Source organism: Pygocentrus nattereri, chromosome 24 (genome assembly GCF_015220715.1).
Source record: "Pygocentrus nattereri isolate fPygNat1 chromosome 24, fPygNat1.pri, whole genome shotgun sequence".
Taxonomy (NCBI): Eukaryota; Metazoa; Chordata; class Actinopteri; order Characiformes; family Serrasalmidae; genus Pygocentrus; species Pygocentrus nattereri.
This window is the reverse complement of record NC_051234.1, coordinates 1919630-1947470: the sequence shown is the minus strand read 5'-3', so window position 1 is coordinate 1947470 and position 27841 is coordinate 1919630. Positions and strand designations below refer to the sequence as shown.

The window sequence follows — 27841 nt, the reverse complement described above, 5'->3', positions numbered from 1 at the left end:
AGCAGCGATGGACGAAGTACACGAATCATGTACCTGAGTTAAAGTCGAGACCCCCAAGGTAAAATATCACTCCAGTAAAGTAGAAGTTCCTCCCTTTAGACCTCCACTTGAGTAAAAGTACCAAAGTATTTCCCTTCAAATGTACTTAAGTATAAAGTAAAAGTACTAAAAGAGTAATTCTGGCTCTGATGTCCTGTTATCATTTTTATAACCAGACTGGCTTCATGAACTCATTTCAGGTGAAAGTCCTCCAGCGTCTCTCTTGGTAAACCAGTCTTTTAATAGAACGTCATTAATTAGTGACGCTGACGTCTATTAAAATGATCAGAAGCACAAAACACTGAAGGTAAACAGTTTCCATCAGGGAGAACCGAGTGGCTCTGAAATCACTTTTTACACACAAGCAAAGTTTCAGTTTCAGATTTATTTACAACTTAGTTCCAAGTTTAAGTTGAATAAAAACTGGCTTTAAACTCAGGATCACAGATGAGCTCCTTTACTATGTTGATCTGTAGGCGTCTGTTCATAAACAGAAACCAGCCCAAACTCATTTACTATAAAATGAAATGGTGTTTGTAGAAATTCAGAAAAAAGCCGCGTCAGTCTCGACTGCATATGTGGACATATTTCTATATTGAGCTCTATTTACACAAAGTTAGGTTAGTTCATCATTTATGTTGAACAGACTCTCCCAAAGTTTTACGCTGCTGCGCTGACGTTGAACCGCGTGCTGCACTGGGTCGGTATGACCAACAGGTCAAAACCAGCTCTAAACAAAGTGACCGCTGGGCCCTGATTGGTGCTCTGGCTTTGCGCTTCCTTCGTTTTGACATGTTACGTTTTTATACACACAGAAACCAAAAGGAACGACAGATTTCTCAAAATGTAGGAGGAAAAAGTCGGATATTAGACTCTGAAATGTAGTGGAGTGAAAGGAGAAAGTCCCCAGAACGGAGAAACTTCAGTACAGATACACCAAAAATACAGAGTACATAAGTACAGAAACCAATTACATTTACTCAGTTACTCAGTTACTCAGTTACTGTCCACCACTGTTCCCAAGCTGGCTTGATTTTGTTAAAAGTAAACCCCCTGCAACTTAAACCACCCCACCCCAAAGCAATCACAGTTTTTCAGTCCTCCAACCTTCAAGGTGCCTCAGGGGGCAGATTTTTCTGGTCTTTCTGGTCTATTGCGGCGCTACTATATGAGCCAAGTGGCACGTTTACAACAGATGTAGCAATGGTTCCATTTTCATTGTGGTCAGAGCTGAAAGTGTATTGTTACTACATTCTGAGATTATCTGTGCAGTTTCTGGTCAGAAAGCAAGGACTGTAATATGAATGTGATTCTCTGTGATTTTAAACTAAAGTGTTCCAGCACTGTGCTGAGCTCACGCACCAGCCCAGTGGCCTAATACTGACCTCAATGGAAGATCCAGTCAACTCAACACTAATATTAAATCTTATTGCTGACACTAATGTGGATACCATTCAGTGAACCCTTGTGGACAGGGCTTATATGCATGAGCTTACTAGACCTCTAGCTCGGAGCAAGGGGCTGGCTAAGCAATGAGAGTAAAGAGTAAACAATGGAGAAATAATTTGTTCACCGCCGTTTTCCACAAGGCAACGTTATCGGTGTGGAGAGCTCACTAACTAGAGAATGAACCGGGAGAAGCCACAGACGCTCTATTCTACTCAGTGCTGCTCACTGTATAGAACGCTGGATAATTAATTGGCGCCTGCCAGCCTGTTAGTTCTTTAATCAGGGTTCTATCCCACCTAACAAAACTTTCCACAGCAATTACCAACAACATTTAGAATATCAGGCATGATAACATCCATCACTTTAGCCTTGGCAGCACTGCAGATAATCTCATTTTGGAGAGGCAGCTGGCAGTGCTGCCTTTCTGCATTACTTACCTTTTATTCAACTTAATATTAAGACAGTCGCTGAAGATTTTAAGCTCTAATTTTCAATTTTCATGCTTTTTTTTTGCAGGACTTGCTGTGATTTTAGCATTCCCCTTCAGGGCTGGGTTGCCAAGCCCAGCAAACATCTCCATCCAAAATTTTGCCCAAAAACTGTCCAGCAGAAGCTGAAACCCTCTTTGTTTTTCCCTAAATAGCATTTTCAAACTCATTTTGGTGGAAAAAAACTGCTAACCTGGCAACCCTGCCAGCAGGATGGCATTATTTTCCTCAAATTGAGCCTTGACTACAACCCGTGTTAATACGGTTTCTCTCAGGAATGCCTCACAATACAGACGGAAAATGCTTTGTGATTTCTGATTCACGCTGACTTTAGAGCTGCGATGTGTAAGATTTGTTTGTTAAAACTAAAAGGAGTATCATTATTTTGTCAGGAGGGAAAAAACACACTGAAATACGGTGTGTGTGCACTGCTGTGAGACGTCCTATAAAGCCTGAAATAATCATTTTATAGTAAGAGATGTTGAGTTGGGAGTTTTTCCAAACATGTTGTACGTCTTTGTTCGTTAACATCACACGCACAGGCTCAAAAAAGGTTTGGCTTGTTTTTTTAGGTCTCAAATGCAAAATCAACAGCATGCTGATGAGGCCAATTCACTCACGTGCTTGGAGGACACATCCTTTGCCAAGTTTTTCATCCCCTTGGGGAAGGGATTGCTGTGTGCAATTACACATTTTGACCAGAGAGGTCACCAAATCCCCAAATCGTACATAGTGTAGCTTTATTAACTGAAAAATAAGCCTAAGGTTCAAGGGGTTAACACAGCATACACAAGGACACAATTTAGCTTGACTAAGTGAGATCACTTAGTGTTCTCCAGTCCAGCTAACTGGTGTCCACAAGTAGAGATGCTGTCTTTAGCATAATATTTGGTTACTGGGACGGTCATAACACTAAGTGAGCTCTCTTTTGTACCTTGTTAGCATCTTTAGTATTTTGGGGTCAAATTCTGCTTTTATAAATATCTCACACAGGGAAAGCTATGATATTTATACACTACATAAATTTGCTACATAAGCATCTTAACTATCAGGAGAAGAGCGCATTCGATGGAAAGAGAGAGACTCAGCCGCGGATGGAGCTCAGTGTTGATCTGAAAGCTCCATACAGGATTAATGTGATCTCTGGGCTGAATTGTCAGCGAGCGCGCCGGCTCGCGCCGTTCGAGACGACATCCCATCACACCCTGCTTTTGTTAGCTGCAACACTCTGACAGCTATATTTAGCCATGGCCCTCTAGAACGTTCCTCAACCGTTCTCCTCAAAGTCAGCAGGGTTCAGGATTTGGCACATAACCACCGCCCACCCCCACCCCCACTTAAATCACACGAAACACATGTGCTGGCACCTCAAACACCCCAGCAGGAACAAACACTGTGGTACGAGAGGAGAAACGGCGCAGGTACAGGCTGCACATTAGAACCTCTGTCTGCTAGAGCTACAAAGAGAGTCAGTCTTGGAAGGATTTGCTTTGATAATTCGCAAGTGTCATCGTTTTTCTGAAAAAATGCGGGCATCATCAGCCTGAGGATTTGTGAAGCAGCAGGGAATCGAACAGCAATTTTCGGTCCACATTAGGCCGTTTGAAAGTTACTTTGAAGGAATTTTTTACCCCCAGAACTTCTGATGCCTTCCTGTGATCCTTCCCTAACCATGGCGATGGGGCTGAGGCATGGATCTGAAGGTGGGACAGGTAGCCAAAGTGGACATTATGTGATTTTATTCTCTTACAGCATTTACTACTTTCAACCTGTTGGTTTATCGATGTGTTGCTCACGCGACACGATCAAGTGCAGACGAGGCCCAAAATTGAGGCCTACGCCATCTCTACATACTACTGTCTCACAAAATTAAACAGATACTCTGGATCAAAAAGAAAAATAAAACTTTCGCTACATCTGTTGTAAAAAAAGCTTTCGTACAGATGCAGTGGTGTCGTACAGATGCAGTGGTGTCGTACAGATGCAGTGGTGTCGTACAGATGCAGTGGTGTCGTACAGATGCAGTGGTGTCGTACAGATGCAGTGGTGTCGTACAGATGCAGTGGTGTTGTACAGATGCAGTGGTGTCGTACAGATGCAGTGGTGTTGTACAGATGCAGTGGTGTCGTACAGATGCAGTGGTCTTTACGGTGAGATTTTCCAGTTTAAAGACGACCGGAACACCCTTCAGTTGACGTGTCTTGAAGGTGGGAGGAACTTTTGAATTGTGATTGCAGAAGGAAGGCAGATGGCTAATGTTCCCAGAGAATTTTACAGTGAGGAGAACGGCCACTTCCAATGTCTTCTGGGTTTGTTAAATGCTAGACGGTTGCTCCCAAGTAAGTCCAAAGTTAAAGGGTTCATATGGAGCATATGTTTGTAAGTGCTTAAACACTTTTATATAGAAGGATCAGTTCATTTCCTGATCATGGAACAGCATAAAACTTCTTAACAACCACTGTGGAATTATTGAGTGAGATTGAACAGTAACACTAACCAATCAGCTCTCAGTAGCAGTAACGCTAACCAATCAGCTCTCAGTAGCAGTAACGCTAACCAATCAGCTCTCAGTAGCAGTAACGCTAACCAATCAGCGCTCAGTAGCAGTAACACTAACCAATCAGCTCTCAGTAGCAGTAACGCTAACCAATCAGCTCTCAGGAGCAGTAACGCTGACCAATCAGCTCTCAGTAACAGTAACACTAACCAATCAGCTCTCAGTAGCAGTAACACTAACCAATCAGCTCTCAGTAGCAGTAACGCTAACCAATCAGCTCTCAGTAGCAGTAACACTAACCAATCAGCTCTCAGTAACAGTAACACTAACCAATCAGCTCTCAGTAGCAGTAATGCTAACCAATCAGCTCTCAGTAGCAGTAACACTAACCAATCAGCTCTCAGTAGCAGTAACACTAACCAATCAGCTCTCAGTAGCAGTAACACTAACCAATCAGCTCTCAGTAGCAGTAACACTAACCAATCAGCTCTCAGTAGCAGTAATGCCAACCCCTCAGCATCTACATAGCACCCTAGTGTACCCAATACATGCTGGGTAATGTAGTGAGAAAATACTGATGAACAGAAAATTGAAACTTGAATAAAATTGAATAAAAACCGGCATGGCTGAGGAAAACACCGCTGCGGTACACTATGGAGCACAGTTAATACCATCCATCCATCCATCCATCCATCCATCCATCCATCCATCCATCCATCCGTCCATCCATTTTCTAAGCCACTTCTCCGTCAGGGTCGCGGAGGGATGCTGGAGCCTATCCCAGCAGCCTTCGGGCGGAAGGCAGGATACACCCTGGATGGGTCGCCAGTCCATCGCAGGGCACAGTTAATACCATACAAGGTACTAATATTGAATGATCAATTAAAAATAATTGAATAACAATGTATTAAAATGTCGTTTTAGGACCTTAATGTTTTAAATTGAGAAGAAGAAGTTACAGTCATGCCAACATGAAGGCTGACCAGTTTGCTGCTGCTGTCAAATTTTGGCAGTTATGATAATTGACACATTTTGAACAGGCTTATTCAAACGCATATGCAAATGTACAAATGCAATGGCTGTATAACCCCCAAACTGTTGACCTACACCCACTAAAAATGATAAATAGATAAATAAAATTTAATTTCAAATAATGTGTGTACTAAGACATAGGCGTACTTGTTTTAGTTTGTATTTTAATTTAGCTTTTTATTTTATAATTTATTGATTCATCTTCAGAAATCTGCAGTAGCCATGCAACGTTTAAAGCAAAACTAAGATTTTTTTGTTGAAACTGAAAGAAATAATGTTACTGAGTCGGGAGAAAAAATGCTGACAACAGTAGAAAACTCGCTCACATCCCCGGAGGACGTGTCCTTCAATAAGTTTTGACTGAGTTCTTTTTAAAGTCTCGTTTAGTCATCAGATTCATCTCCTTGGGGAAGGGGTCCGAAGCACTGAAGCACAACCCACGTTGTAAAATGTTCTTTCGCATGTTGCGTGCAATTGCACATTCTCACCAGAGAGGTCTCCAAATCCCCAAGACATACATAGTGTAGCTTTATGTTTCACAGTGAGCCAAATCATCAACCTCAACAAATGCTAGATGCTCTTGGGTGGATGTGGTGAGGTTGGGGGGTGTTGCTAAAACGAAAGCAGCTTTTAGGTCAAGCATGTTAAATAATCACTCACACACACACACACACACACACACACACACACACACACACACACACACACACATTTTCTAAGCCGCTTATTCTTCTGGGTCGCGGGGGATTAAGTTAAAGTTAAGCAAAGCAGCTTAATATACATTTTTTTTTCAACTTAAAAAATAACCTTTTACTACAAAGTTACTACGCCAGACATCTGCAATCTGATTGGTTGCCACCCATTTTCAAATGAAAATAAACTGCCATATAATTTTCTTTGGCGTCATGTGCCGCATATGAATGTAGCTCAGATCTAATTGTAAAACACTGTGTCGCATTGTGGCTTTATAATGTGAACATGGCCTTAAGAATCTGGCAAAGGTTTCTTGCCAATCCAACAAACTTGAACTAAGGTTGTATAACGTTCACTCAGCTTCCTACACTTACCTTCTTTTCCAACCAAGAAGTCCAGATGGCAGTACGTGTAGGCCACGCCGATCTTGGTCTCCACCTGCGGCCTCTTGAGGGTGGAGTAGATCTTCCCTGGACTGCTGTCTTCTGTCTGATGGATCTTCCTCAGCCCGCAACCCATCGTTCCTGTCCGAGTGCGCTTTGATCCTCAACTGAGAGACAGAAGGAAAGAAAGAGGTGGTAAGCTTGGTGGAAACGAGAGTCAGCAGGTAACCTCGTGACTACATCGCAGGTGGCACTCAGCTGTTTGAGCTATTTTGTTTGGTTTCATTATGAGTGAAAATGTGCTGTTCTATTCTCAGAGGTACTTATTTGGGGAAGTGAGCAATCTACTACAGGTACCTTTCCAAATTCATAGATCTCACTGAAAATGTCACACCTCTGCACTTCTACTAAACTTTTAAAGGGAGATTCCAAACTTTTGAACAGTAGTGCATGTGCACAGGCAGCATATTGGCGTTAAAAGTACATAATGAATATGGGCTCAAATGTAATTGGACCAACTAACAATCATATTAAATTGTCATTTTTAATACTGGGCTGCAACTCCTTTGCGGTCAATGACTGCCTTTAGTCTGGAAACCATCGACATCACTAGACTCTGGGTTTCTTCCCTGGTGATGCTCTGCCAGGGTTTTAGTGCACACTTGCGGTCCTACTTGTTCTTGGGGGCGTTTAACCTTCAGTTTTCCCTTCGGAAAAGTGCACTTCATGCTCAAGTGGATTGAGGTCACATGAATGGCTTGACCATTGCAAAAAGTTCCACTTCTTTGTCTAGGATTGCCACTGGCCATTTGCATCTTTGAAGCCTTTGGCAGACATTATGGTCCTATACACTTCATGATTAATCCTGCTGCTTTTGTCAGCAGTCATTTCATCAGTGATTACAAGGAAACCAGTTCCATGCCATAACACTACCTCTACCATGCTTCACGGATGAGGTGGTAACTCTCATATTGAGAGGTAACAGCAACAGATTGGAAATGCCACGCTTGGAATCATCTCCAGACCTTTTATATGATTACTGGTCAGTGAAATTATGTGGAATAACACATCTGACCACAGAACAGCTGAGCCCTCAACTGTTGACATCCAAATATTTATGGCCATGACTATAAGGTATGTCTGAACTATGCTTTAATGTGTACTATAATACCATGATACTTCATACTAACAATGTTTGCTGCCCGGAGTCGACCAGAGGAGGATGGGTTTGGTTCCTCTCAAGGTTTCTTCACCACTGTCAGCGCTCACGGGGACTCGGACCCGGATGTTTCTTTTCTTTCTGTAATACTGACTGTTCTGTAAAGCTGCTTTGTGACAACACCTGTTGTAAAAAGTGCTGTATAAATAAACTTTGCTTGCTTGCTAATATGTTGGGAATCTGCTGTTTGGTAGTGGTGTCCAAAACATAGAGAAGAATATCCAGTACAATCCCACAATGCACTGCAACAAACAGCAAACAAAATATGTACCACAATAGACATGGAACACCCACAAATACAGCAAATGCCTGAAAGTGTGCCTTACACGAACGTGTGTGTTTCTACACTCACTGGCCTCTTTATTAGGTACTATTTATTAGGTTTATTAGGTTGCTAGTAAAAGGTTTGACCCCCTTTTGCCTTCAGAACTGTCTTAATTCTTTATGGCAGACTTTCAACAAGGTGTTGGAAACGTTCCTCAGAGATGTTGGTTGGTTATTTGAGTTCCTGCTGTCTTTCTATCATCTGGAACCAGTCTGCCCGTTCTCCTCTGACCTCTCACACCAACAAGGCATTTTCATCCACACAATCACACCTTGTGGTAAAAATGATACCTTGTGGAAAGATAATATATTTGGCCGTACAGACGTCTTCCCCCCAGTGTCCATGAATTAAATGAATTAAACATTGCTAAGAAGCCAAAATATGCGACATGTAGCTGAACTTAAGTCATACTTTTTTATTCCCACAAATGGGGAAATTCCACATTTAACCCATCCTTGAAGTGAAACACCACATACACACTAGTGGATACACACACACTAGGGGGCAGTGAGCACACTTGCCCGGAGCGGTGGGCAGCCCTATCAACGGCACCCGGGGGGCAATTGGGGGTTAGGTGTCTTGCTCAAGGACACCTCAGTCATGGACTGTCGGCCCTGGGGATCAAACCGGCAACCTCCTGGTCACAGGGCCAGTTCCTTAACCTCCAGCCCACGACTGCCCCAAATATTGCTACGTGTAAGCTAACACAGCTGTGCATTGAGTCGATATCATAAGACTGGCACCCTCATCAAAATATATCCCATACAATAAAAGCAAGCTTTGTCAAACGTGGAGGTTAAGTTGCTTTGACACTTTTAGGCCGCTGGTGTTGGTAAGGTTACTTTTGTGTGACTCATCATGAGTCATTTGACTCAATTGTTTGACTCATTAACATCCTTGCGTCCAGTGACGTTCGGGAGAAAATATATACAGGACAAAATGTCAAGTCAGGAGCATGTTAGGCTTACCACAGGACACAATAGTGGCAGTTCTTCGAAAATGCCTATTTTTCTCATAAAGCAGTCTGCTTAGACTCGGAGCCACTAATACAGGCCTTACTCTGATTACAGAGGTCCTTTATACTGTTTCATGAAGTGTGCTTGTAGGGAATTGTGATAAGGGGACCATTTTTATTCTCTATAATAGTGCCCTATATAGTGCTCCTTTCTTTCCCCTGTAGGGAAACATTTCCACTGCGATGGTAACACCAGTGTCAAACTTCTGAAATAGCCAATAAAGTCCACTTAATCATGTCTGACTGCCACTAAATAAATAAATAAATGAAGTAAATGAGCTGCGGCTCCTCCTTGGTGTCCATTTCCGCAGCAGGGAAGGAACGAACGTGGACAGCCACTGAGCGGCCTGAGCCTTCACGGAGGGAGCCCCACTCCCCTCCTCACCCAAATCTGTTGTGACAGCGGCACGACAGCCGGGTGGCCGGTTTGATATCCCCCATTGTGGCCGGCTGATTAAACGGCATGGGAGCGGCTGATGGAAGACGCACTTTATTATGCCGCTTTCTAATTATGCCACACGGCTTCAGGGGTGGCCCGCTAATCTGGGAGGCGGCGCTGTCCGAGGCCGAGAAAGAAGAGGCGGGTAATGAGGTGAGCGGTGAGAACGGAAAGGTGAGAATCAATCACGCACAAATCAGGGGCCGCATTGTTCATTAAAGGAGTCGAGGTAAGGTAAGACTGACTTTAATTAGGACCCCAGTGTGCAGCCTTTTGGCAGACTCGTGAACGCCACCTTAAGAACTGATGTTTTTGCATGACGCAAAGATGAATAGATGTGTTTTGTTACCCGTGGCGGCGTTAGGCCTGTTGGGAAAATTGCATTTCCAGTGGAGCGATCATGTCTGAGGGACGGGCGACCACCCAAACAAATCAAATGAGCCGTGAGTCATTACATGTGGGATGTTAGAGATCTTCCCATGGTGCAGTGCTTCTCCTGGCGTGCGCCTGCCCAGCACATTTTAGCTTTTTCCAAGCTCTAACACACCTGATCCATTTAATCTGCTAATTAAAGTCGCAGTTGGGGTAAAAATCTACTTCATGCAGTTTTCCTCTTTCTCCCAAAGTAGGCGTGCTTGGCGGCCACTCTGTTGTCCATTTTTATACAAAGCAGTGTCACACAGCGTCAGAAACCAGCTAAGTAAGTCTATATAAGATTACTTGAAGAGGCACTCTGGCCTAAAATGAGAGTTTAATACATTGTCACAGTATTCTGTAGAGCTGCACTGCAGCCTTCAGTAACATCGGTTTGACAGAATTCATGATTTTATCGCACTTTCGTGTTTTCGTTCATCAACATGGTTTCACTACAGTACTCAGCATGCATCACACAAATACAGCATACAACCGTTGGTAGTCCCTGTGGTGTCACTGCCAGCCTAGCTATTGAAAAGCTAATATTAATGTTGCTCTCACATGTCAAAAATCTAAAGAACACGTAAAGAAAACAGGGATTCTCTCTTTACTCAGCACAAAATGGACAGCAGAGAGAAGTTTTTACCCATATAGAAAGAGAAAAGAAGCCACACTGAGATAAGATATCTGTGCAGCTACCTTGCTAATTGATACGTCCATTGTAACAATGATTTGAAGAAAGTTTCTTAAGGCACACTATATTTCTAAAGGTTTTCACTCAGCCATCCAGATCACTGAATTCAGGTGTTCCAGTCTCTTCCATGGCCACAGGTGTATAAAGCCGAGCCCCTAGGCCTGCAGACTGCTTCTACAGACATTAGTGAAAGAATGGGTCGCTCTCAGGAGCTCAGTGAATTCCAGCGTGGTACCGTGATCGGACGCCACCTGTGCAGCAAGTCCAGTCGTGAAATTTCCTCACTACTAAATATTCCACAGTCCACTGTCAGTGGGATTATAACAAAGAGGAAGCGATTGGGAACGACAGCAGCTCAGCCACGAAGTGGTCGGCCACGTAAAATTACAGAGCGGTCAGCGGATGCTGAGGGGCATAGTGCACAGAGGTCACCGACTTTCTGCAGAGTCAATCACTACAGACCTCCAAACTTCATGTGGCCTTCAGATCAGCTCAAGAACAGCGTAGAGAGCTTCATGGAATGGGTTTCCATGGCCGAGCAGCTGCATCCAAGCCTTACATCACCAAGCGCAGTGCAAATGGTGTAAAGCGCCGCCACTGGACTCTAGAGTTCTCTGGAGTGCCCAATCATGCTTCTCTGTCTGGTCCTGAGTCCTGACCTCAAACTGATAGAACACGTTTGGGAGACTGTGAGCCAGGCCTCAGTGTCTGACCTCTCAAATGCGTTTCTGGAAGAACAGTCAAAAATTCCTATAAACACACTCCTTGTGGAAAGCCTTTCCAGAAGAGCTGAAGCTATTATAGCTGCAAAGGGTGGGCCGACATCATATTAAACCCTGTAGATTAAGAATGGGAAAGCTCATATGAGTGTGAAGCCAGATGAGCGAATACTTTTGGAAATGTACTGTATATCTTTCCCATTAAAAAGTATTGTTAAAGTTGGTGAAGTAAATGTGAAGTATTATCTTGTACTACTTGCGTTAGCTTTGTAGCTCAAGTGCAAAACTAAGGAAATAAACTTCAGACTCCAAACATGGTTTGGCTGATCAACGTTATCTGGGGTAATAGGGGAAAAGCAATACCCTTTGGCTGAATTATCGATTTCACAAGCCCTTCCTGAGCCAAAGTGGGTGTCTGGCGCTGGGAAAACACCAAACTGTTCGGAGCCGGGGTATTTCAGGACAGAAATTGGAAACCACTGCTGTAGCGTAATGCCTTGTGAACAATCAAAGACGGAGTTTCATGCTGACTTGTAATTTTCCTTTTTGGAACTTCTTTTTTTTGTTCTCTTTACTCTGTGACATCCCTCGGAGCCAAGATTCAAGAGGAAAGAAGCTAGAGAAGGAAAGGAAAGTGGGAGAGAGAGAACTAGGGAACAGAATGTAAAAAAAATGTGATTTTGCTCCGGTTCTCCCTCAACAGTAATCTCTCCTAAACTGCCACTGAGGACTTCTAGCACTCAAACATCCCCGGCCAATGAAAACATCAAAACTGTTCAGTCATCAAAGACAGAGGAAGAAAGACGGTATGGGAGCCTCTAAAACACAAGTCTCAGATATTAGGAGTAGGCCAGAGTGGCTCTCTCCAAAATCTCTGCACGCTTGGAGCTTTAGACGCTGGTCTCTGGAGGGCCAGAGGCGCGTTCACCGTGTAATCTGAAGGAGTGGGAGCAGCCAGAACAAAGCCAGTGAGAGAGAAAGAGAGAGAGCAAAACAAGACTGGATGGAGGGGCCGCTATTTGCATAGCCTGTAGAGACTGGAGGGAGGTGAAGACGGGGGGAGACGTGCAAGGTATTTTTAGAGACGACGGAGGAAGTGGGAGATGTTTATGATATTTCAGAGCGACTACTGGCTCCCTGATGTTCAGCTGCATGCTACTCAATGTTCTTGGCAGCTTTTCTTCTTCCCCTCCTGGGCCGGCCTCTCTGCATCTCCCCCCAGGCCAAGGAGATTGACGGAAGAAGAGTTGGCTGCCTGTGCCATTGGTTGTTGAAGAGAACAACAAAGAAGGAAAGAAAGAAAGTAAAAGATGCTCTTTGAACTTCTTTTTCCGGGACCTTGATGTTCTTATACCTTCATGCGTTTGCAGTGCGAGATGCTGCTCCAGCCCTGGTGTTTTAAAAGCTTGTGGCACCAACTATTTGTTCCACTACCAGTTTTTCGCTTAGCCAGCAGCTTTTCCAGCTTGCTTCATGTTAAATTGTGCCGCAAGTTTTAAAAAGCGACCTTCTTCCCCATGTGAGTCTTGGCTGTGGAGAAGTGATTCACCGATGGGATATGCTAATACCAGTTTCCCCCGAAAATCATTACAGCTCATGGTGCCATTTCCCAAAAGTGTTGCAGTGTTAATCGAATCGGAACGGTTAGAGGGAGTGTTCAAAGTGGGGCTTGCTTTACCATCTTTTCATGATCTTGGAGTGGTGCTTTCAGGGGAAAAAATGGGCCAGAAGAGCTAACTCAATAACAGGGTGCCTGGAAAGGACAGGGTTTCAATGTCAAGCTTTCAGCTTACAGAGATCTCTGGGCTCAATTCAGCAGGCAAGCCAGAATCTACGGATCAAGAGTTCTGACCAGAATCTTTGTTCCCAGTTGTGGTACACACTGGAGGCTCTGAAGCAGGGTGTGCAGTTCTGATCCTGGACTTAGTCCAATACGCCTGATTCAACTTCAGCAGTTAGTTATAAGGAGCTGTTTTAGAGAAATATAATATTCTTGGCTTCTTTGATTCACTTTTTTCTTTACTTTGCAGAACTGTTATAGAAATGCAATAGAACATTCAAGCTTGTGTGTTATTGTCAGTAATACCATGACTGTGATGAACTACAGTGATCAAATTACAGCCACGATATTCATGATTACTGTTTCATTGCTTAACTAGACAGTTACTGTTATTAAAAAGTAAAAGAACAAAAAAAGTGTGGTGAACTTGAGGTTTTAGCAACCTCAGCCAAAAAAATCTATCTGTGCTATCTGTGCTGCATGACTGGGCCTCTCCTGTGCTGTTTGACAGGGATGCCCCCACTCCCCAGTTTTAGTTTCCATTTCCGTAAGATCAAGGGTAGCAACTCATATGCTCAAAATCAATAACATTATATTTTCAACAGAGCACCTAACGGAAATGGAAACTTAAAACAGAAGTTTTGGAGTAAATTTTGAACAGTTTTTAGGTAATTTTGTCAAATTAGTATGCTTCTCTAATGCTCTGTTACTATCTGCAGATGAAATAATGAACTTAGGAAATGTGATTCTGTTATAGCCACTGTCCTAAATCCTAAATGAAGTGGTCATGGTCAGTGTTGGGGTAGTTATGCGATGCAAACAAAAACAATTAATTACAAATGACTAGAAATTACTCAAAATTAGACTCACATGGTCAGCTGTTGCAGGTACCACATAAACAGGTTACAAAGCAGGGCAGGCATGGATAGTCTATATAGAGGAAATGTATATTTTACTGCATCATGTATAAGTAATACTGTTCTCACATGGGTAATAAGAGTGATGCACCCTTGCATAACAATTTTTGGAGGCAGCGTCACTTTCGGAGCAGGGACTTGAACCCCAATCTTCAGCATAAACGCTATAACGTTTAGAATTATGAGTTGGTTTAGCGAGTTTTTAGCGCCCCCGCCTACCGACATTATACTTGGTTGTGGTTCAAAGTAGCCACATAAAACAATGTGATGCTTTTTAATTAGACTTTACCTCATGTGACAGGTCATAGTAACTGAGTTAAAATCTACACAGACAGCTGGTACTCTGCCGGGGGGGGGCACTCAAGAAGCTCTGATCCATGAGCTCTATTTACCAGTACTGAGCTGAGCTTCACTGAAACAGATTTTGAAGAATGGTCATCCTAAACACAGTTACTGCACACTGACCAAGAGGGCGCTTGTACAGTCTGAGGCCAAAAGGACAAGGATTCAAGCCTCCCTGGGGTCTATCTGAGCACATGCCTGGAAAGTAAGTTCCTTACTATGTCAATAACAAAAATTTGTAACAACCTAAGAAAAGTTGAGGTACCAGCAGCCTAAATGGACATAAAGATTTCTGAAACCTCTCTTTTATTGACCCTTGCTCTTGATAAGTGGCAAACAAGGCCGAGTCGACGCAAGGCGCAGTTTCCTGATTGCTGTTTTTGTCCCATCAGCAGGGAAGCCGCTCTCCACAGCCAGGAGGAATGAGGAGGAGCTATGTTGTTTGGACTTCCTCCTTCCTTCCTTCCTGAGCTGCCTGGCTGCATTAGTCCCCTCACCTGGGTGGGAACAAGCTGTTAATTAGGGGTGGCTCAGTCATTTGAAGCACCGCTTGAAAAAAGAAAGTCACAATGCATTTAGAAAATGTGACCAATACTTTCCCTGTCTTCCTCCCATTTTTGAAGGACATACCCTAGTGTTAAGAAAAACTACATTAAGCACACTGGCATCATTCTAGTTGTGCTTTTGAAGACTTTATTGGACAGTTGATGCCTTAGATCCTCCTGTGTTTAGCCAGGAATGTGCATAGCTGCCTTCTAGCCTTCCCAACTTCAGAATGGTTTCAGCTACAGACATGATACACATACCAGAACACTCAGCATACTCTACATTGAGCTGTAACATCAGCATCCGTGAGTAATCTGGCCTGAAAAACCACTACAAATCCTGATTTTAGCACTCTGCCTTTAGATACATAGTACAACAACACTCCCCACTATCCGGAGTGATTTAATCCAGCTGTGACCAAGCATCAGCCAGTAATCCAGCTCCAAAAACTACCAAAATTCACTTGCTACTGTTATATTATATACTGTTAAATGAAATATAATTCTCTGATTTTAGCCCTCATATCATAACAAAGGGTCAAAAGAGTCACACACCAGAACAATCACGAGTAAACATGGTTAGGGAACTGGCCCTGTGACCGGAAGGTCGCCGGTTCGATCCCCAGAGCCAACAGTACATGACTGAGGTGCCCTTGAGCAAGACACCTAACCCCCCACGGCTCCCCGGGCACTGTGGATAGGGCTGCCCACTGCTCTGTGCAAGTGTGCTCACTGCCCCCTAGTGTGTGTCTTAACTAGTGTGTATGTGGTGTTTCATTTCATGGATGGATTAGATTGCGGAGGTCAAATTTCCCCATTGAGGGACTAATAAGAGTCACTTAAACTCAATTTGTAATTAAATTTAAAGCCTGTCTTGCTGTGTTTCAGAGTTTTAGCATTCAGAAATGAATAAAAACATGGACGTCTTATGCTCAATTACTCAATTATAAACAACAGAATGAATTGCCATCAAAATACTTGCATTCTCAGCTGAAAGACATTGAACAAGGTGTTTTCAAGATCTCTATAAGCAAAGATTTACTAAATGTTGCAGACACTAAATTCATAAAGATATAGATATGAATATATATATGAATATTTCTATTAGCACATCCATGTCAAATGTCTCAGTAGCCCTACTGAACATAACAATTTATAGCGTGTATGATGGTCTCATGTAAATTCTTTGACCTTAATCGTAATTGACCAAAATGCCAAAACGATTATACAATATTATCATAGGGTTTTATGAGTTCAGCACTGCTTAAAACTGTTAAACCAAACGATTGTTAAAAAATAATGTTTGATATTACCAATTAACCCTTAAGACAAAACCCTTCATAACAAACCTGCAGTGAGAACGGTGGTGGCAGTAACTCAGCCAGGATTATTCAGATAAGACATGGCAGAAAGGTGTTACTGAGGAACTTATCGTTCAAACTCACGCTGTCCTGATTATCTGAAATTTCTTTCATTCCTGAAGCTGAAAAGGTTTTGGATTTGACTATACAGAAGACTAAAGTCACAGCTCAACAAGCAGCTATCAGGTAAGCCAACCTCAGTCTAGTTTACTTTAGTATCGTGCCTAATGATAAGTAATGGTAAGAACAACGTTAAGCTCATTAGTGAGGTTACTAAGCTTTGAATAAAGTCAAGTTGCCTTGATAAAAAGGACCTTGTGAATAAAAAGCGTCCCCGAATAACACTGGATAGGATAGGGCCACCAATGGGAATTTTAGGACCCCTAAAAACTACAATAAAACCAACAACACTAAAACATGCCAAAATTTCCATTCAGTCACTTTGCTACAGCTCCATTATTCCAGCTCTTAGCGAGTTTAGCTTGTTAACTGCAACAACAACGAGGATTTTCTTTCTGGTCCCGTCTCAGTGTTTGATGGGTTCTGCAGATATCAAAGCCTGTGGGTGTTGGGGGCAGTGAAAGAGGGCATGTGATGGGAATTGACCAGAGTAATAGTGAGTCATAGACGTAGTCGAAATGCTCCACACAGCTGGAGGACGCTGAAAGAATCGAGAGCAAGACAGAGGAAGTTGGAGAGAAAGGGGGAACTGAGTCAAGGCAGTTTTTAGAACCATTCGTGATAAAAAAGGCATCTTTTCACGGTCATGCTTGGGCCATGTGTTATGCTGCTTGGGACGTGCCAAATGACCACGACGAAGAAGGAGAGTTCTCTTTAAAAGCGGAAATCCTGTTTTTTTCCCCCAATTCAGTGGTTGAGGTGTAAATAAAGTCATTCAGAGAGGCTTCACTGTAGAGAAACTTACAGACTGATGTTACAGACAGATTACAGACTGGCTCCATGTATGGATCATTCTAATGAAATCTCTCGGTTCAAAGTCAGCATTCAAAACACATTTCAGACTATTAACTGACCTGGACTTTAGACTTAAATTACTGTGATTTGAGTGACCCTTTACTTCAATTACTCTATTAAACCAAATGATTGAACAGTCACAACACAAAGTTTCAGCAGTGACTGTTTCGGTGGTCAGTATATGACTAGCGGTGAACAGCTGGACACACATAAATTCAGAATATTTGTCTCGAAAAACACAAAAAGTTTACTTAATTCCAGAAAATGTGTTTCGGTAGTGACGGTAATGTTTCGCTCTGATTCGCAGACAGTTACTTCAGAACAATGGGATCTAACTGCTCACCATGTGGTCATGAGGGACAGGGATGCAGTCTTACATCCTGCTCTAAAATGCAGGGGCGTGGCTAAAATAAGGCCCCGCCTATGGACTGAAACTGTTTTGGGAATGACATGAAAACGTTGGTCAGCATTTTTAAAAAGTTATTTATTCATTTAAAAATTAAACTCAGGATAAACCTACATAAAGCTCCACTTCAAAAGAAATCAAAAGACTTTTAACCCGTCATATTTTCACAAGTGTAAAGTTTACAGGTTAGGGTTTGGGACACCTTGCAATAGAAAGTACCCTATTAATGATGATGTATATATTATTGTCCCAAGTATGGCCTTGGGTTTAAATAGATTATAACAGAACCATTGCAGATGTCTAAGGTCTAATGTCTAATACTTAAGCGTTGTTTTGGTTTTAATTTATTTGGATATTATATTGGCCCAAATGACAATTAAAAGACATGTAAAAGATGATCTATTGAGTGTCAACAAGCATGAGATATAGCGGAGATACATACAACTGAGAGTCAACCGACACGCAGTTGCCCATATTGATCTTTTGCCACTAAACATTATTAGGATGTTTGAGATACATGGATGTCTTGTTACACTTAGTTGATAATCAATAGAGAGAATGTTGCTATGTAGCAGCTCTTGCTGTAGAAAAGATGTTACTGTCTGTATGATATAATCTGATAACACTGGCAGCATGAGCTGATGAACATAGAATAGCTCCATGAGATTTGATTGATAGTTAATATATAGTCAGTTTACTGTCAAAAATGGACCGTCCATATAAAGTGTCACCATTGCTTTAAATAGCTTTTCACTGTAAGACTGCAGTTTGAGCTGGTTTGGAAGAATAGACAGTCTAGAAAGACATGTTTTAGGCCAAAAGCTTATCTCAAAACTATCCTAAAACAGTATCTCAGTCATCAGGCAGTGTATTCATGACCGTTCCAAATTCCTATAAGAGAGGTTTAGAGGCCTTAACCTCTTCAGACATCTGGTTCCTATCACCACTGCTGTAAGTCGTCCTCTCCACGACAGAGAATTTCACATCAAGCCACTCAGAAAGTGTGAAAAATGGTAAAATTGTACATTTTGTACAATTCCCTTTATATTTGATTTACTTTCTGTGTTGGCTGGTTTGAGTCCACCCTTCTAGATCTTTTTGGCTGTTTTCACATCAAAGAAAGACAACAAAAATATCAAAAGTACAAAAGGTTTTTCATCAAATTCTAATCAATAATAAAATGCAAACCGTGACATTGATTGACAGTTTCCAGTCTGCCACCTTAATGCAGTTTCTCCACTTGTTTCACGGAGCTACTAACACAACGTTAGAAGAGTCATTCAAGGCCTGTGTGCCAGTGAAAGACCTAGTAGGGTTAAAAAGCTCTCTCTCTCTTTCACCCTGCGCCAGGATGAGCGGGAGACACTTTGCCTTTTGTTCAGCATGAACCCAGCACTCCCATCCTTTCAGCATCGCAAGACCTGGCCATGGCCATGCTGGAAACCCAGACACGGCCGATGGAATTGCCATGGGAACCGGCCCCTTGACAACGATTTCATACACGGGAGAATAAAGGACAAGCAATATCTCTCCCTCTCTCTCCCTTCTCTCCGCCTTTATCCTTTCCTCTCCCCTCCCTCTCTCTCTCTCTCTCTCTCTCTTCCATCTGCCTCTCCCTTCCCTGTCCAATTTAGATTTTTTGCGCATCGTTCGCCTGGACAAATATATTTCCGCTCCGCAATTCCGCTCACACCTTTTCCCACCCGGTGGCGGGCTGTGGGGCAGATAGCAGGTTGAACGCAGCCAGCGGTCTATAAAAGCCAGTAAATAAGCCAATGAAGCTGATTAAAAAGAAATAATGGGAGGCACAAATGCACATTTTTCCTCGCTTTCTTTCAAAAACAGCATGTGCGCATTCCAGGGGAATACTCGTGGTATGATCTCAGTTCGCTCCCGGCCATTTCTTCATTACAGCAAATGGAGGCCAAGTTCTTATCCTCCCAAATAGACTATTGACATGTCCTTCTTGAATGCTGCTGGATCAATGGCGCCACAATTTTCCCGACCACCCATTACAAAGTGAGTCGATTTGTCTTCGGGAAATATCAAAGGGCTCTTTCTCCCAGCTTTACCGGCGCCGGCCTGATAAACTCCGCAAGCCCCCGGTGTCCTGACACCACTGTGTAGACTTTCTGTTAAAGCCACGGTTCACTTTCCATGCACTCGGACTGTCGACTTAAGAAAGCTCAGACTGACTTGCATAAACCTCCACACGGGCCTCAGCGGCTGACTGGGATGACATTTTTCTCAGCATTTAGTGTGTCCACCTGAAATCTGCATGGATATTTTGGACTGAACTGCAGAGAAGCTGCACATCCTTTCAGACCCATATCACTGAGCTGTCTTCTCACAGGATTATTTCAGATCTGAAGCAGCTTGATTTTCTCGAGGATACGAGCTTGAAGTGCTGTTTATCTGGTCTTCCAGGTGGTTGTTAGGAGCCTCATTCTCTCTTTATACTTTAATAAACTACAGTTTTTGGACACCTCTGTTTTCATTTGCTTTCCTTCTGTGGAAGATCTTATATCTAACCTCAGAAATGCACCTTAAATGACTTTTATCGGCTGTTTTCACTGTAAAGAGTGGTGTCAGACTTCTTTTGTCTATTATTTGTTTTCAACTTTGTGTTTTTATGGTTACAGACCCTACAACCCCCACCCACCCACCGTCCAGCCCTGTCCAAAGCGTATATACAGAAAAACAAAAACATCCTTAGTGAGATATGAGAGAATATGAGAGCTCTCTCAAACGCTATAGTTGTACTATCTTTGTTAATATCAAAAAAGCTGCAGCTGCATCTCAGCACACATGTGAACTGTTTTCACAGCAAGGGGTCCTCAGCCCTCCTATTCCACCCCTCACTGCTGGCTAGCAGCTCAATAGGGTCTCAAAATTTGTGCCCTAATCAATCTGATAACAGAGCTACGCGGAAAGATATTTTATTTGATGAATTAGCAAAACAAATATACAATCTATTTATATTCAGCCTGAATAGCCACTAGGGGCCTAATGAAACGTCTAACTGTTGTAAGTCAGCACCTCCTTAACCCACTGTGCAAAAGTCAAGGGCTTTTTAGGTTCCAGTGCAGTAAAATGAGACTTAAGTGCTCTTGTCTGATGCTTTTCTCCACTTTTACAGATTAAGAGACCCTTATTAGTTCCACAACGGGGAAATTTGACCTCCGCATTTAACCCATCCATGAAGTGAAACACCACATACACACTAGTGAACACACACACACACACTAGGGGGCAGTGGGCACACTTGCCTGAAGTGGTGGGCAGCCCTATCCGTAACGCTCGGGGAGCAGTTGGGGGTTAGGTGTCTTGCTCAAGGGCACCTCAGTCATGTACTGTCAGCTCTGGGGATCGAACCGGTGACCTTCTGGTCACAGGGCGAGTTCCCTGACCTCCAGCCCTAACAGATAACTGACAGATAACACTATGTCAACACTATAACAACTTCCAATTTGAGGCACCAGTGTGATGATTTAGGCATGCAGCTTTTACAATGCTTATAAGAACGGCATCAGCATTGTAACCATTCCCATGCTTGCCTAGGTGCCTGTATTCTATGGGATTTCATTTTTCTGGCTCAGGGCCCGTCCTCAGCCTAAAGCCGTGGCAAACTTCAGTGCCAAACTGTCAATTACACCATGCATTAACATGAACGAAGGACACCGTTACCGTGAGTTAGACCACAGCTACAAATTTGCTGTGGCTGCTCTCAAACTTTTGGTTTTTATGAATTGTATGATTTCTATGTTGGGGCTTGGAGACAAGTGTGTTGTTTTGCTGATGTTTTGCTGCATTTGTTTTCATTTGTCAACAGACTTTTCCTCTTTTCTGTCTTATTTGTTGCATTCTTTGCGGATTTGAGGACTCACAAGCGCAAGCCTGGGAACATGGACTGGGAGCTACATGAGCTGGCATTGGAGTAATTCTGGACAAGGTCATCGTTTCTCTTTCATCTCTCACAAACACAGACTTGGGACTCAACTTTTCACCTGCTTAGAGCGCTCCAGCTTTCTTTTCCTGCCACTGGCCTGCTGTTGGCTCGTTGTTGGGGAACAGCTTTTGTATATAACTGGTTAGGAATTCATGCTTTGTGCATGCAACATTTGTTGTGAGCCAATCTGTGCAGAGCTAAAACAGTTAACTAGGTTAACCAGGTACCAACCCTGTTATTTGTAATCCGAACATTCCCAAACTGGCGGTTTGTTCGGTACAGTGCTTCCTAACTCCAGTGCAAACCTAAGGAAGCAAACTTCAGATGCTACACATGTCCCAGCTGATCACCTCCATTTCTTAAAAGGAAAAAATCACGTCAATTTGATTTTTTGCTGTATAGCTTTCATGTGCTTAGGACAAGCATCAGGAATTGAAGAACCCAATCTTGGCGAGAGCATAATCCATTGAAAGTGCCAGGGACGCAGTGCAGAGGAGCAGAAATTACCATTCATCTTCCATCAAGGCGCGCGGCTAAAACCGCCGCTTCTGCTCCACCACCGCCACCGCCATCCGCCGACTCAGCCGGTGAGGCGGCATCGAGAACGTGAAATGACATCTGATTTGTAGGCTGCCTCGTCAGAAGAGAGAGTCTACTTCATTTTCTCCTGGAGTGGGAGCGCCGTTCAAGGAACACTGCAGGAGAACCACTGCCCTAATTACAGGTTGCGAGAGAGCTCTCGCGGAGACTTCAGAAAAGACGAGGACGGGGAGAGGAAAAAACATATGAGGAAAAAGATGAAGAAGAAGGAAAAAAAAGGTGTAGCATGTCAGTCATTTCAAAGTCACGTCTGCACGGTATGGAGTAATTAAGTTTCCAATGCACCGAGGTCTTCCAATTAGCCAAATTAGATTTAATTGGGCACCAGAGATGGATCCTCTGTCCTAATCAGGTTACCAAAATATTGGAGCTTTCACTTCCATTAATCACACTCAAACACAAGAACAGCTGGTGGCTGGAACGCACAGGTACCGACTACAACATGACAAAAATGTGCAACACTTACAGATTGAGCCCTGTAGATCATGTGACTGAAGACTCCCTGGGCTTATAACTCATTAACACGAGTCCAACACATTGCTGTTAGTTACCAACAGACAGATGGAAGAGACAGTTAATTGGTTTTAGTGCCTCAGGGAGTGTCACTGTGTTCATATCAGATTACTGAACCAGGGAAAATTTGGGCTTAGCCTTTATAATAAACAGCCAAACATTTAAACACAAAGCGATCCATCAAACCAGATCTGGCCACTATATTAGAAACCCCTCCCACCTTGCTGGTATAAAGTTAGAAACCGTAGCCCACCTGTAGGCCAGCCTCTAGCCCTTCATAAATGGTCAGTTTATGCCCAGAAAGCTGCTCTTGGCTGAACGGTGTAGAGGGAGGGGTGGATAAACTGTGCAGAGACTGGGCTACCATCTATAACTGTACACTCACAGTACTGCACAAAACTCAGACCTCCCTACATGTGTTTGATTTCTAGTCCAAACATTCATTCAGTACATATTACTCACTTTCAGGAGATATTCCTGGGATTAGATATAAAATAATCCACTAGCAGAAGTTTCCACAGCTGCATTAGACAATACTGAGAAAATGAGACTCTTAACAACCACCTGGAATACCTGGAGGACCACCAAAACTGCCCCCATCAGGAAAACAGCACGTTTATTTTTGGGAAAAAGGAGAAAATCAAGCTTCTTCAGGTCTGAAACATTCCACAGCCAGGATGCTTCCACTGTGAGAAGACAATGCAGCGCTATGGGTCTGAAAGAATGTGTAGCTATCAAGAAGAACCTCGCTGAGAAAAGGAGACAGCGAGTGGAAGCACAGAGGAGGTGTTTCTAATAAAGTGGCCAGCGAGTGGAAGCACAGAGGAGGTGTTTCTAATAAAGTGGCCAACGAGTGGAAGCACAGAGGAGGTGTTTCTAATAAAGTGGCCAGTGAGTGGAAATACAAGGTAGGTGTTTCTAGTAAAGTGGCCAGTGAGTGGAAGCACAGAGGAGGTGTTTCTAATAAAGTGGCCAGTGAGTGGAAATACAAGGTAGGTGTTTCTAGTAAAGTGGCCAGTGAGTGGAAGTATAAGGTAGGTGTTTTTAATGAAGTAGCCAGTAAATGGAAGTACAGAGAAGGTATTTCCAATAAAGTGGCCATTGAGTAGTGGTCCAAGTAGGTGTTTCTAATAAATTGGCCAGTTGGTAGAAGTTCAGGGGAGCTAAATATCAGTAAAGTGTGGCCAAAGCAGATCATGCATGTTACATAATCACAAATGAACTTACTTACATGATTTCTTTAAGAACCAACACAAAGTCCGTTTAATATTATATAAGAACTTTGATGCAGTTCGAGGCTAATTTGTGATGATCGAGGCTGCAGCTCACACAGTGCTAAACTAGTGGCTACAAGCTTCTGTCACTTGTTAGCTACATTAGCCTCACAGCTCCAGTACAAAACCAAGGAAGCAAACTTCGGGCACCAAACATGTCCTGGCTGACTGATTACTTTTGGGGCAAAAAGCAGAGTCTTAATCAAATTATTGCTTCATCTTGATGCGTTTAGGTGGACTCTGAGGAGCCGGTGGTGCCCAGTAGCTCTCGATGTTCCAGATTCCACAATGACAACGGATCCTCTGTGTGATTCCTCCTGAGGCACATGGCCCAGCATGGCCAAACACTGTCTGCCTCATAGGCAGCCGCTGGAACTGATTAATGACAGTTTACCCCCCTCTATTTTCTTCCATTGCCCCACATTTCTCTGTTTCCTTCCTCTTTCTTAAACACAATAAAAACAAAGCCGCCAAAAATAGAGTGAAGAAACACTTCTGGTTCCCCAAAGAACCTCTCACTCCTAGCAAATAGGATTCAAAGAAGGTTTGAAACAATCGCAGTGCTATTTCTTAAAGCTGTATGAATCATTTTAAAAGGCTCATATTGTGGAAAATATTCCTATATACACTATACTGCCAAAAGTATTCAGTCACCCATCCAGATCACTGAATTCAGGTGTTCCAGTCACTTCCATGGCCACAGGTGTATAAAGCCGAGCCCCTAGGCCTGCAGACTGCTTCTACAGACATTAGTGAAAGAATGGGTCGCTCTCAGGAGCTCAGTGAATTCCAGCGTGGTGCCGTGATCGGACGCCACCTGTGCAGCAAGTCCAGTCGTGAAATTTCCTCACTACTAAATATTCCACAGTCCACTGTCAGTGGGATTATAACAAAGTGGAAGCGACTCGGAACGACAGCAACTCAGCCACGAAGTGGTCGGCCACGTAAAATGACAGAGCGGTCAGCGGATGCTGAGGGGCAGAGTGAGCAGAGGTCACCGACTTTCTGCAGAGTCAATCACTACAGACCTCCAAACTTCATGTGGCCTTCAGATCAGCTCAAGAACAGCGTAGAGAGCTTCATGGAATGGGTTTCCATGGCCGAGCAGCTGCATCCAAGCCTTACATCACCAAGCGCAATGCAAAGCGTGGAATGCAGTGGAGTAAAGCGCCGCCACTGGACTCTAGAGCAGTGGAGACGAGTTCTCTGGAGTGACCAATCACGCTTCTCCATCTGGAAATCCGATGGACGAGTCTGGGTTTGGCGGTTGCCAGGAGACGGTACTTGTCTGACTGCATTGTGCTGAGTGTAAAGTTTGGTGGAGGGGGGATCATGGTGTGGGGCTGTTTTTCAGGACTTGGGATGTCACAAAAGCCAACTCAGTTGTATATGTTCGCCCATTCAGCCAACACCACATTTAGCCCCACCCATTCAAGCTGAAGTTACAAGAGGTGTTTCAGCTTAGACTGCTTTTCATACAAGACACAATCCAGGGCAGCCAATCAGTTTAGAGATAATTTACATGCAGTTGTATGCAAAAGTTTAAACATGCATATTCAAAGGACATGTTTTGTTGATTTTCTAAGTGAAAATGAGTTAATATCCTCTTCAAAGAGAATGCTTAAAAATGGCAGTTTAACATATGGAAGAAATAAACAATGAAAACATAAAATATAAAAGGCGCCATAACTTTTTCAGGCATGTTTTATTTTATTGTTTAATATTTATTATGTATTATGTTATATGTATAATTTCAGAAAATAAACAGTAACTGTGCATTAAAATGTGCAATTGTTGTTCACTGTACACTGTTAGAAATGAAGGTTCTGTGCAGATACATTTTTTGTTTATTAAGGTACAAACAGTGTAAATGTTCCCTCAAAGGTTCTACAGTGGTTCTAAGGTCTGATTGTGGAGCTTAAATCAGGTTCTCCAGGTGAAAAGTCAGTTTTTGTTCCTTTTCATAACCGAATGTTTTAAAACAGAGCAGTAGAGTAAAAGCCTGGAGGCGAGGCGAGGCGGGGTGTGTGGAGTCAGTCCAGCTTAGAACAGATCATCTCAGTGGATGATGGTTCAGTTATGTTCCCTGACTGAAGGTGCTGAGATGGAGCCTTGAGGAAACCACCCCAGTGATATTTTTGTATGTTTTTTTTCTGAGAGCGTAGAGGATGTGGTAACTTATTTTCACCTAGAACATCAACAAAACCCAACCTTTGACTAGGGGCGCCCAAACTTTTGCCAGCGACTGCTTTTGGCTTATAAATTCACAGAAAAGTTTACAAATAAAAAATATAGAATATACCAAAAAAAGGAGGCTATGGGCCCTTTAATGTCCATTAGGTATATAAGAGGTATATTAAAGGTCTATAACAACAAGTTCTCCATTATGGAGAGGAACCATATGACCATGCAGAGAACACCTCAAGAAGTAAACTGGTTCTCTCAGTTCTAATAGTTCTATATCTAACCATTGCTTTTGCTAAAGAACCCTTGAAGAATCCCCTCTAGAACCCTTAATGGTGTTCAATGGGCAGTTCTTTAATAAAAACATTTTTTTAGATTAGATATTTTTAAAGGTGTCACTGTAAACGTTCCATAAAAACTGTTTATACTAGACAAGCACAAAATCTTTATTTTTAAAGGGGAATTCCAACCATTTCTCTACATTTCTGCATAATTAAATGGTTATGATATAAATAAAGTCGTTGAGAGCGGTTTGGTGCGGAATGCCCTGTTCTAGAAATACTTACAGTCAGAGCTGTTCACAGTGGTGGTGATGGGAACCAGACGTCCACCTCTAAAAGCTCCTCACAGAAAGTTCCTACATTAAATAGCTATGATCTCATGAACTCGCTGCTTCATAAGAGATCTGAGACAAGATTTTGGGATTAAATCAAATCCATTCATGGTGGAGCGGTCCATGCAGGGCTTTGTAAGGCAAAATATGTCCAAATAAAAAACACTTTTTTTAGATTTGTTACTATTTTCCCATCAACAACATTACATATAAAACTTTACATGTCATTACATATAAAACTACATATAAAAAAGTTCACTGTTTGCTTTGGATGGGAAATAAAATGGCTATGTTTGTGTTGTAGTCATGGTGATGTTTGGATGTTTGTGTTGTAGTCATGGTGACCCCGGGTTCCCATCACCAAAATCTGAGTTGGCAAGTTTGTCTGCAATGAAACATTTCACATCAAACCGCTCTGAATGATTTTCTTTACAATGACTGAATTATGCGGAAATTTTGAAAAATCTGTGGAATTCCCCTTCAAGAACATGTATAGCTCTCTCTCGCTCTCCCGCTCTCTCTCTCTCTCTCTCTCTGTTGCACTCTGGGCCTGCAATTGTCTTCTTGTTAGGAGGGCAAACTTGACATGAAAGGCATGTGTGATCTTCTAGAAAGAGAAGGAAGCGAGAGGACAAGCAAGAGGTCAAGCAGCGGAGTCAGGTAGCCAAGACGCCCGGCTTCTCTCACAGATGCCTTCCAGATCACGCTTTGCGCATGTGACTCGCAACAAATCTGCTGGGCTGTGTGCTGTGTCGGTTTGTGAGTGTATCTGGGGGGGTGGGAGGCTCTACGGTAGCTAGACAAGCCAGAAGTTGCCGCATGTCCATCACGCCTGTTCCTACTGGACAGTCCTGAGCATCAGTCAACAGAACCTCTATTTGCTGGATCTGTATGTGATGGTAAGCTGGGCTCAGATGGCTCATGAATGCAGGTTGTAAACTCAGACAGATTCCATGTTACTTGATATCACAACTCT

The 27841-nt window shown here is 42.9% G+C and overlaps 1 protein-coding gene across 2 annotated transcripts in view; it reads right to left on the bottom strand.

The window, feature by feature from the left end:
• LOC108439293 (raftlin) overlaps window positions 1-27841 on the bottom strand; it is a 150789-nt gene that overhangs the window by 120667 nt on the left and 2281 nt on the right. For both annotated transcript variants that reach the window (XM_017717606.2, XM_017717607.2), the window contains exon 2: window positions 6573-6748. In XM_017717606.2, coding sequence (XP_017573095.1) covers window positions 6573-6717 — 145 coding nt within the window. In that variant the 5' untranslated portion in view covers window positions 6718-6748. The remainder of the gene's footprint in view (window positions 1-6572; window positions 6749-27841) is intronic.